The following is a 10,988-nucleotide window of genomic DNA, read 5'->3' as shown; positions in this document are numbered from 1 at the left end:
GTCCAACCCCCTCCCCCACAAAAATGGTTCTTTTCAAAACGTCTGCAAAACATTTTAAATGTTCTGTGCAGAAAAAGCAAGTTCCAAGCCGAGCATCCTCCTCCAGCTGAGGTAGCCTTTTCTGAATGGGTGCATAGGAGGCTGTTGTTTCTCAAAGGTGAGGCCTTCTGGGCTCTTAAGAAGTATCCCCTGCTCTAATGAGGTGTAGGAGAGTCAATGAAGAAATGGGGCACCTAGAAAAACACCGACAGGCACCGGGGTGGCTATGGGCACCATGTTGCCGATGATTGCTTTAACAGCTGTGGGGTAAGTAGAAATTTTGCTTTGATTTTTGTTATGACTGGAAACAAAGAGATACCGACAACAACAAAGTTAAAGGAAAAGAAACTTCAGCTTGCTATCCAAGTGCGTTAATGAGACCAGGCGATACAAAATTCTGTTTGAAACGTACGGCTCATTTGGACAAGGCATTTATAAAGACCTTCTGTTTATTAATCGTTTGGATGATTTCTTTACATAATTGGGAATAACTCAGTTTGTGCAAAACGTAATTCCTTATTTGTACATGTTTTGCAAAGAAATAAAACGTTCACGGGGAATAACACATTTGAGTGACAAATAATTTATCAAACATGACTCTTGCTTCATATTGTGGTGTAGTCTTAAGCAATGATCAAAAAACATGTCGTGTTGAAATATTAACAGAATAGCCCACAAAGATAGAGTAATAGCTTTTCATGGTCTGTTGTGCCAGCACTCGCTTTTTTGTGTTTTAAAGCTGTCAACAAACTTGGACGCTGTTTATACAACAAATAACTTCTCGGCATTTTTGGCCGAAGCGATTTGTCCAAGAAGTCTCACCCTCCAAATAATCCCCCTTCTCTTTCTTATTTTCCTTGCCTTAAAAGAACACGATGGTCGAGAGTGGTAGTATTGCTCTGAATGAGGAGAGAGATGCATCCCAGCATCCTTTGCCTATTGCTGCATAGGATCCAACACCACACCTCCTGCATCACATAAGATGTCATGGGTACTCCTGAAAATGCTGCTAGCAACAGAAACCATTTGAGTCACACAGAAATGCCCAGGAAATGAACAATATTTTCGGTTACTTGGGTTGGATTGCTCAGCCAAAAAAATAAATAAAATCACATAAAACTGCCCCTTACTGAATCAAACCCTTGGCCCATCAAAATCCTGTCTACTCAGCGGCTCTGCACGGTCTCTCTCAGAGGTTTTTGATATCACCCACTACCATATTCTTTTAACTGGAGTTGCTGAGAGTTGAACCCGTGACCTCAGGTAGTCTTCCATTAAACCACAACCTCTCATCAATCCGCTCAATTAGTCAAACCCTACTGGTTTGCTGTCCAACTAGAGACATACAGTGACTGAGTACCAGTTTGGTAAGAACCCTTTCCCTTGTGTTTTGCTTCACACAATTTGAGAAGGGAAGTAAAAGAATTGAAACGGCTGACATATTGCTGTCCTAAGATAAGCGCGTATATTTTTTAAAAGTACTAAATCGTCAAAGCCTCAATTTAGAAGCTTGGAAAGTTCTGAGGAGAACATGGCCTCACATACGTTTTCCTTTAAGGAAGCCGATTTCTCCCTGGGAAGTAATTGCTTCCACATGTCCTGCCTGTTTCACTGCTGTTTTGTGATGTTATGGCTCAAAGTTTCCATCCGCTTTGGCGCAGCCTGGAACCTCTTATGGTGCCACCTTGTCAGACTGCGGAATAAGTCCTGAAACTCATTTATGGAAATCTTAGAAACGATTGGGAACCTCAAACTGAAGGGGGGTGGGGGAGAAGTTGAAGAAGCCTCAAACCTTTTAATATGGCCTTCTGAGAAAACTAGGAAGGCTTTCAGCCAATTTATATGGGTTTTTCATCCACATGTGTATGCATGTCTATGGGATGAATCTTGTAACAATTATCAGTGTGCCTATTAATCATGCTGGGTACCATAATCAGCAACAGTATCCCAGTGCAGGTAAACAGAAAAACAGATCTTTTGACAATGGTCATGTAGAGTTTGGTTCCAGATGTCCACGTATCCAACAGTGCAATCCTATGTTTGTTCAAAAACAAAGTCCCTCTAGATTTAGTGTTCTTAGGATTTGTGCATCTTGGGGAAACACATACTCATGTTCCAGAGGGACTTGAGTAATGAGTCTGAACAATTTCATCCAATACTGTGCTTGCCTAAAAATCAATTTTAACATCAGTCTGGGTCTGAGTAATCTAAGCAAAGTTACAGCCTTCTAAGTCCACTCCCGTCTTCACATGTACAACTGGCACGGACGTGCATACATCTGCTCGTAAGAAAAAACCAATGTGTGTTCACTTTACAAGTATGACCTGGACAAATGTGGGGCTCCAATTACATGTGTCGCATGTAACATGAGAACGACTCAACACACACATAAAGAACAATCAAGTGTACACTGTACACAGACTGTATGTGCATTCACTGCAACGTGTAAACGGGCTTAAGGCAGTGGTTTTAGAAGGATGTTCCTCGTTTTCAGGACTGCAAATATAGTGGAGTTTTGGACAGGTTGTTGTCAGATCTTAGTTCTGCCCTATGGACCCATGTTTTGGACCTGACTGAAAGTATCTATACCGTATATAATCTAAAACCCTTTTCTCTTTTCATTGTTTTTTCTACTGCCCCCTGAAAATGGGATTTCTGTGTTCAGGACTGTCATGATGAATAGTGCTGATTCTTCATATCATTTTGCAAACCTGTTCAACAACAAAAAAAAAACTAGTCTAAATGCTCAGTCTAATTTTGATAGTCTGATGAAAAACTGAAAAAAAAATTCCATTGCGGCTCTAACTGGAACCTATGAACAATTTGAAACCAGAGTCTTTAGATTGCTATAAAACATTTAAAGAGAACAACAATTGAGTACATTTAAAAAAAATAAACCTGAATGCGGAACACGAGAAAGTTCACGTGGGAATGGGTATGACTGTGCAGCTTATATAACTTCTTAGTTTTTCTGATCTCCACCCAGAAGTGTCCAACGTTCCTCCATACTCCCAAGAGTCCACAGCAGAAACTCCTTGAGTCTAGACCCATGGTGGCGAACCTTTGGCACTCCAGATGTTATGGACTACAATTCCCATCAGCCCCTGCCAGCATGGCCAATTGGCCATGCTGGCAGAGCTGTCGATATGAATCCTCTTTATGCTGGAGTAAAGGATTCGCATCTGGTGGACCAACCCTGCACATCCCATAAACACCATGATACACAAGCGCTGGGTAGACTGTGCTGAAAGAATTGAAACTGAAGAATTTAATTATCAGGGCTACAACCTTTAGTAAATTAACTGAACCTAATTGGTTCAAAAATCTTTTGATCCACTAAAAAGCTGCCCCTGAATGAGTCGAGCAGCAGATACACGCCTTTTTAAAAATTAAAGCTGCAAATAGCGACCGCAATTTTAGAAGAGGTATTCTTTCTCGAGAGGTGGGAATACTTCTAAGATGATACGTGGCACAGCATAAGTGGTGAAGATGGAAAGTGCCATCAAGTTGCAGGCGAGCCCATAGAGTTTTCAAGGACAGAGATGAACAAAGATGGTTTTTCCCATAGCAACCCTTGGTTTCCACGGTGGACCTCCCATCAGTCACTAACCAAAAATGACCCTGCTTAGCTGATGAGACCTGTTTTTTTTTTAATGAGTGGGTTTCTTTTTCCCATGTGAAACTTAATGATCAATTAATTACGGAACTAAAACTGTACAGTGAATCAACCAGAGTTGCTTCAATTGGCTGATGATTGTAATAAAAATGAATATATTTAAATTTCCGGGCGCCAGGCTAATCAAAGCAGATGTTTTCAAAGACACAATTCCAAAGAAGTCCTCTTTGCTCTGTCTGTTCAAGAGGATTTCTTGGCAAACCGGGTCCCGAAGAATAACCAAGTGGAACCCCCAAACATTCCTGAGGAATGCGCTAAATAACAGATGATTCCCAAACAGCTTTTGCCTTTGTGAGAATGCCTGGATGAAACGAGGGAATGAAATGTCCATAAACACATACGGATGGTTTTGGGTTTTGTGACGTCGGGGCAGAGGAAGGTACAATCTTAAATGTATATAATACAATACAATTCAACAGGTATCTTACATACAAAAGTGATGTCCTCAGGACTGAGTTGTTTTATTTAGAGTGCCATAAAAGTGGAAAGGACATTAAATAATCGTATTTGAAGGTGGCAGATTTATCTGCTGGCGCAGCCATTGCTCTGCATTGGTAACGTTGGGCTGGTAATGCTGGGGAAGATTTGTTGTTGTGACAGGGACCGAGGGGAAGCTGAAGTCTTTAATTCAGCTTCATCAGTAAGGCCTGGGTTTGAAAGCCCAGTCAGGGTTGCCAACTGACCAAACCACTCCCTATCCCGAACCTGTTCCTTTAGCAACCACTGGGACTTGATAAAATCACCGGGGAAGCCTTTTTGTAGCGTGAAGATAACCAAGGCCATCTTTTCATCTGTGAGAGACACAGCTACAGGGGCTGCTTCTCAAGCAGGCAACCCTACAACCAACATTTCACAAAGGCCCAGAAATCTCCCCGCTACAAATTTCACCAGCTCTGCTGAACGATTTAAAAAGAGAAAGCCAAAAATTGGCTGTTCAACTCTGAGCATCAACCCTACTTGACTGAATGCCAACTTTCAACTGCAAGGACGGAAGGAGGGCAGTTTGTTGATATGAAAGAGGGAACGATTACCACTGTCATTTCTAATTTTGTGCCTTATTTGCAAATGACTGAGAAAGAACAATTTGACATTCGGAGCTAGCCAGGTTTGGTTTGCCTTTTCTTCAGAATGGTTTGAATCAGCAGCTTATATTTAAGCCGGTGTAATAGTCGCTCCTGCACCCCAGGCAATTCTGGGAACGGTCTCTCAGCAGGTAGGGACATTTTCACACAGAATTTTCAGTGCCTTCAGCAAACCACAATTCCCAGGACTCCGTCTGGAACAGGGAGTGAAAGAGAAGAGTAAGGACCACGACAAAGAAATGAATGCAGAACAGACGTACATTTTGTTCACTGCTTATAAAATACCACTTTCTGAGGGGAGTTTCTGATGGTATGTCTGCAGCTCTTTGCGATCCTGTTAGACTACTAACATCTGAACACCCTTCCAGGCAGGATCACTGAACAAAGACGGAGGTATCTGGTAGTTCCAATTCAAAGATCCACTTTCTGTTAAAGTTCCGTGAATTAGTATCTCCAAGTAATATATTCCCATGTAGCTCATACAATTCCTTCACAAACCTGATCTGTTTGCGCATTGCAAGAGCATCTGCACATGATAATGGGGCTCCCCCAATTTACCCACCAGGAAAACTATGGGGATTATTTTACCACCTGCCCTTTGATATCGCAGTCCTGCCAAATGAAATGGGATTTCTCCTGAGCCATGGGAAGCTCGTGGAATGCCAAGAGCCCCAAATAGGCTACCTGACACTAATAGGCTCTAATTCTATAATATATTACCCAGAAACACAAACTTGCAAAACAGAGGCTTGGTCCATCAGGTGTCTGGCTTACTTCAAAGCACTGTGAACATGCTGGGCTAAATAAAGATGGCCGGTGATCACGGAACTAGCATGACCAATCTATGGAAAGGCAGGTGATTCAGGAGAGAGAAAAGGATGTCACATGATGCACCAGTAACCTGTGGAATTCACTGCCATGTAGTTATGGTCATTAGCTCAGATGGCTTTAAAAAGGGACTGAACTAATTCATGAAGGACAGGGTTGATTGATAGTATTATGCCTAATGTCATAGCCTTTCCCTGTAGTAATATTTTGAATACTAATTCTGCAGAGCAAGGACAGTGGGAAAATATGGCTTCCATGCCCTGCAGGTAGGCCTTTCAGGGGTAGCATGATGTTGTGATTAAGAATGGTTTTTATTCCCTACTCCTCCCCATAAGCAGCAGACTCTCATCTGGTGAACTGGATTTGTTTCCCCGCTTGTCTGCACAAAGACTGCTGGGTGACCTTGAACTAGTCACAATTCTTTAGAACCCTCTCAGCCTATCTCACAAAGTGTCTGTTGTGGGGAAAGGAAGGGAAAGGAGTTTGTAAGCCACCTTGCATCTCCTTATAGGAGAGAAAGACGGGATACAAATTCAAACTTTTCTTTTTCTACCTTGTTGGCCGCTGTAAGGAATCAGATTCGGCACTGGATTGGGCTTTTTCGCACACATGGTTTGTTCTTGAATTAAGGCAATCCGCATCGACATCCTGACCTTTTTGTTGCTGTTTCGTCGCTCGAGATCATTCACACATCACCAGGTTGTTGTGGATGTTCTTGTTGCTTCAGAAACCCCTTGGTTTTGCATTGCCCTGGAATGCAGTACAAACGAGAGTTCCGATTGGCTGTTGCGCCGTCCAAGGGCGTGTTCCGTGTGACGCTTGGCCCCCGTCATCATGAGCTAACGAGTCAGCGTGATTTCACTATCTCAGTGTACCACTGCGTTGAGAACTCGCTATCTCGAGATATCGGGGCGGCATTGGAAACAATGCACTGCGTGAGTGACCGCAAGGAGGGGCGGGAGGAGAGTGAGACGGAAACGAAACAGTGAAATGTGCGCGCACAACTGGCAAGCTCCACCGCATCCTGATTGGTTGGAGGAGATCACATCACACAGTGGGCGTGATCCCTCGCAGTAGCTTGTTCCAGTTGCGTTTTGCACCTAGGCACCAGATTGTGGGGGGAATCCGTTTTATCCAAGAAAGTTGCACAATTATCGAGCGACAGGAAAAATGTGAGACAAAGGCTGAAATGAGCGACAGATTAGGGGTCGGGCCACATTACGGCTCAAGTGTGTGTGAAAAAAAGGCAGAAACCGTGACGACCTCATATATTAAATCAAGAACAAACCGTGTGTGCTAAAAAGTCCGATTAACTCTGGTGTGTTCCAAGAGGGCTTGATCTTCTTTTGCTATGTCTTAACTTTTCCAAAAATCTGGAGATCAGTTTGAAAACACCATGGCCATAACTCGACAGGGCCCGTTTAATGTTACACAGAACCTTTGCTGAGCCTCCCCAAACTGCAAAAGCGGTACTGAACTTCTCCGGATTGTGAGTGCAACACATGAAATTACCACAGCACAAAATCTGCTGACCTCAACAGGGGCGCCCATTTGGAAATAATTCAGCACCAGAAAGATCTGAGAACTGGCCCTGTTCAGGGTAGCTTCTGCACACGAACAATGAGAGGGTGGTACAGAAAAATAAGCCATTTGATAACAACGAGCAAATGAAAACACAGAAGAAGAGGTAAAGCAATGGAGGTGTAAAAGCATATCTTATCAGATGAAGGTGTGGCATTCCACGGGGAGAGGGGAAGACACTCAACACAGCACCATCTTCCTTGGGGTGGCCACCATGTCTTTAATGCCACCAAGGGGGGGAGGGGGCTTGTCCTCCAGCGAGCTGGCAGATGTGTTCCTTCAACAGACATATTCAAATGATACCGATTGGTCTTTCTGCACAAATCCAGTCAATGTCTGTTCTTCACTGAAGCATCGCCTCTTGTCCACGCTGCAGCCATTCTGCCAAGAGCTCTTGCCCACAAACCGTTCTGAGCGAGGCGCAAACTCAGTGATTTATTAACAAAAGAAACTGAATTTTTGTTTGTGTGTGGGTCTGCGTCTTTGTTGTCAAATGCAGTTCATGGCTGGCAACGCGACAGGTAGTTTCCAAAATACCACTAATTGGCAACACCCAAGTCGCCTGCATAATACTGTTTTGAAAATCCTTGAGTTTTTTTTTTTCCACACGAGGGACTATTTGACACTTCTACTTTTACAAAGGAGGGGAAGGGATTGGGTCCTCAGTCCAGGGGTTCTTGCTTTATCCTGATTGTGGTATTGGGCTGTGATCTCCTGTCCTCGCGACATAGCACATATTCGCTGAACTGAGAGGAATCCACACCACCGCCACAGGACGCTGCCACGTTAAACCCCTTCTGGAATAATCGCTCAAGTACCTGCATGTGAAAAACACACACCAATGGTTAACAGTGGGAACCACTGCATGGAAGACATACCCACCCCCTTGAAAAAGGTCCTTTGTGTCCCTTTAAGCCTATGGGCACCTTTGGAATTTTGTGAACGGAGAATGAGCCCCACCACAAAATGGCTGCCTTGGGGACTGAGGCCAATCACAAGATGGCTACCACTGAAAGACTAGGCATTTGCTAAAGCGATTCTGCTTCCAGCTGAGACAAAACTTGTAGCTGGGAGCTGCTGAAAGAAGGCTACTTCTCAGATTCTGTCATTTCCGTGCACAGATGAAGGCAGACTGGACCCAAACTTGTGGGGCCTGATATATTCCGGCAGCAGAATGCATTGGCACCAAGTGGTTCCTCCAGATTAATCATCGACCCCTATTTCTGCACAGCCTGACAAAGGGGACCCTCCCCCTGCAGACCCAAGGGGCACAGCCAGAGTGGGATTCAAATAATTTAACAACCGGTTCTGGTGGTGAGAATTCAAATAATTTAACAACTAACTGATTGTTTACAAGCACCATTTTAACAGCCGGTTCTGCCAAAGTGGTGCGAACCGGCTGAATCCCACCTCTGGGCATAGCTCATTCTACTGTTTCAGAATCCTGCCACCTCATTCTACTGTGTAGGTAAACCAGGGCCTACAACCAGGTTTTCTTCGTGCTCCCTGCATCATATTTCCCACCAGATTATCTAAGCTCTTCCCCTGGCGGGTGACTCTCCAAAACTGTGGGCCCCAAGGTCCAAAGGTGTTTAAAACAGACCCACAAGAGCTTGCTACAGCCTTACGTGATGCATTCTGGTCTTTCAGGATCTCCCAGAATATTATGCAGCGATAATTCTATAACTTATTCCTAAATGACTACAGTGTGATTAAAGTCTTGCTTACAGCAAACCTCGGTAGAAAAACCAAATATTAATCAAACAAACAAGCACTCTGCAGGGCAGTTCAGTACATTACTGAGTAAAATACTGGCTGGTAGAGATATTGATGCTACCTCTTAAGGAAAAGCAACACAGGGGCTTCAGTCATAGTAAAATGAGGCCATAACTCATTATTAATCCGTCACATCAGAAGGGAAGAAAAGCAGAAAGAGTCCACCAGCTCCTTGCCTCTGTGGGTATTTCCTGCCATTTCTAAGGTTCTCCCACACTGGGTTTGTCCCCTGCAATGACCTGAATTTGCTAGACACCCGACTATTCCTTTGAATCTACCACCCTTTAGTCAGGTTCCCCAAAGTGAGGCTGGCTTTTGGAATCTGGCCAGAATCTGTGCTTGCCTCAGAGGTCCAGCCCGACAGCAGAGGCGGTCCCAACCCCTGCCTTTACCACAGTTTGGGGTGAGGGTTCATCCCTGACATTGGAAGAGGTGTGGAAAGTAGACAGACACCTGTTTTCTAAGCTTAAGATTAGGGGGGTTGCCCACCAAGGCATGTTATGATGGGGGGGGGCACCCTTTTAGTACACCTCCAAGTCCACCCCTCTCTCTGACAACACCCTGCAAACCCGTGTGTTTTAACTGAATACCCTGAAGTTTGCACAAATGCTCATCTGACCACAGAATAGCCAGCGTGTGGCATGCTCTGGTTACCACCAGTGTCAGCAAAGAGGGCTGGGTCATTTTCTTTATTATGATTACTTAAATCTTTGAAATCTAGACACAAAACTTTTCCTGTACTAGACTAAATTATTAACCAAATATAAGGGCCAAGAACAGCAGGGTTACCTCTGCAATTCCGTGCTCTTTTGTGTCACACAGATAAGATGTGAGCTATTCCCACTGGAAACATTCTTTTCAGGAGCGAGCATCACCGGAAGTTTAGTGTTGTCAAGAAACCTTTTGGCCAACTGTGGATTTTCCTAATTCCCCTCCCCGCCACTGTTTTGGGCTTGTGGACCCTTTCGGAATTTTGAGGCAGGCTGGTGGACACCACTACAAAATGGCTACCATAACAGGCGGAGCCAAACATACGCACTCACACTAGTGGAAAAGCCAAGAGGGATATAAAATACAGAAGAACCCCAAGGGGAGCTAATATGGACACAGAAGAAGACAAATAAAGGGGAAAGGGAGGACAAAAAAACACAGAAAAGATAACCAGGGAGGGGCATGAAGGCAGCCAGTCACTGGTTCTGCCTTTATAATGATCCTTCCAATTGTTCTGAAGCACATGGCAGATACCAAATGCCCTCAGGCACCTTGTAGGGGACCACTAAGAACATAAGAGCGAGCCTGCTGGATCAGACCAGAGTCCATCTAGTTCAGCACTCTGCTACTCGCAGTGGCCTTTGGGAGCTCACATGCAGGATGTGAAAGCAAAGGTCTTCTGCTGCTGCTGCTGCTTCCGAGCACCTGGTCTGCTAAAGCATTTGCAATCTCAGATCAAGGAGGATCATGATTGGGAGCTATAGATCGACGATGACGACTTCTTCTTCTCTGTTCTAAACTATTTCCCCAATCTGCTCTCCCAAGCACCAGTTCACAAAAATTGGGTACAATTGCAGAGCTAAAAAACTGGAAGGCAAGACTTCAAAAGACATCTTTGGGCAGTTCAACTGCGTGGCCAAAAGAATCACTTGATGGTTTAAGACTCCCAGTTTCTGTGTGTGCTCCTATCTTATTTCTCACCTTACATAATTTTGCCAGACCTTTCAGAGAAGCCCAATTTTCAAGACATATGCTCCTGTGAGTGGGAAAGAAAGAAGCTCACCTACCCTCCCTTCCCCAGGCAGTAAAATACAGTGTTGGCTTTGGCACATTTTTAACTATCCTCGTGACTTTCTCCAGAAGCTGCTGTTCTGGCCCCCTGGACCTACAGCATCATCTCATATGGCAGAAAGTATATGTTTTGCCTGAGGAGATTTTAAACCTTTCTATGAACTCTCCCTCTTCTCTCTCCCCCCCCCCGCCCCCGCCCCCGCCACTCAATCCCAAGCCTTGTC

General features: G+C 44.4%; 1 protein-coding gene and 1 long non-coding RNA gene across 3 annotated transcripts in view; both read right to left on the bottom strand.

The window, feature by feature from the left end:
- Window positions 1-454: 454 nt before the first annotated feature.
- Window positions 455-6,343, bottom strand: LOC125443578. The gene is made up of 2 exons (XR_007246145.1): window positions 3,235-6,343; window positions 455-3,100 (listed from the first exon to the last, which is right to left on the bottom strand). It is a non-coding gene; the product is annotated as an uncharacterized LOC125443578 (long non-coding RNA).
- Window positions 6,344-7,202: 859 nt separating this feature from the next.
- KCTD15 (potassium channel tetramerization domain containing 15) overlaps window positions 7,203-10,988 on the bottom strand; it is a 64,696-nt gene continuing 60,910 nt past the window's right edge. For both annotated transcript variants that reach the window (XM_048516161.1, XM_048516160.1), the window contains exon 5: window positions 7,203-8,024. In XM_048516161.1, coding sequence (XP_048372118.1) covers window positions 7,869-8,024 — 156 coding nt within the window. In that variant the 3' untranslated portion in view covers window positions 7,203-7,868. The remainder of the gene's footprint in view (window positions 8,025-10,988) is intronic.

This window comes from Sphaerodactylus townsendi, linkage group LG14, assembly GCF_021028975.2.
Source record: "Sphaerodactylus townsendi isolate TG3544 linkage group LG14, MPM_Stown_v2.3, whole genome shotgun sequence".
In the NCBI taxonomy this organism is placed as follows: domain Eukaryota; kingdom Metazoa; phylum Chordata; class Lepidosauria; order Squamata; family Sphaerodactylidae; genus Sphaerodactylus; species Sphaerodactylus townsendi.
Note: the sequence above shows the minus strand (reverse complement) of the source record. Positions and strands in the feature narration are given on the sequence as shown.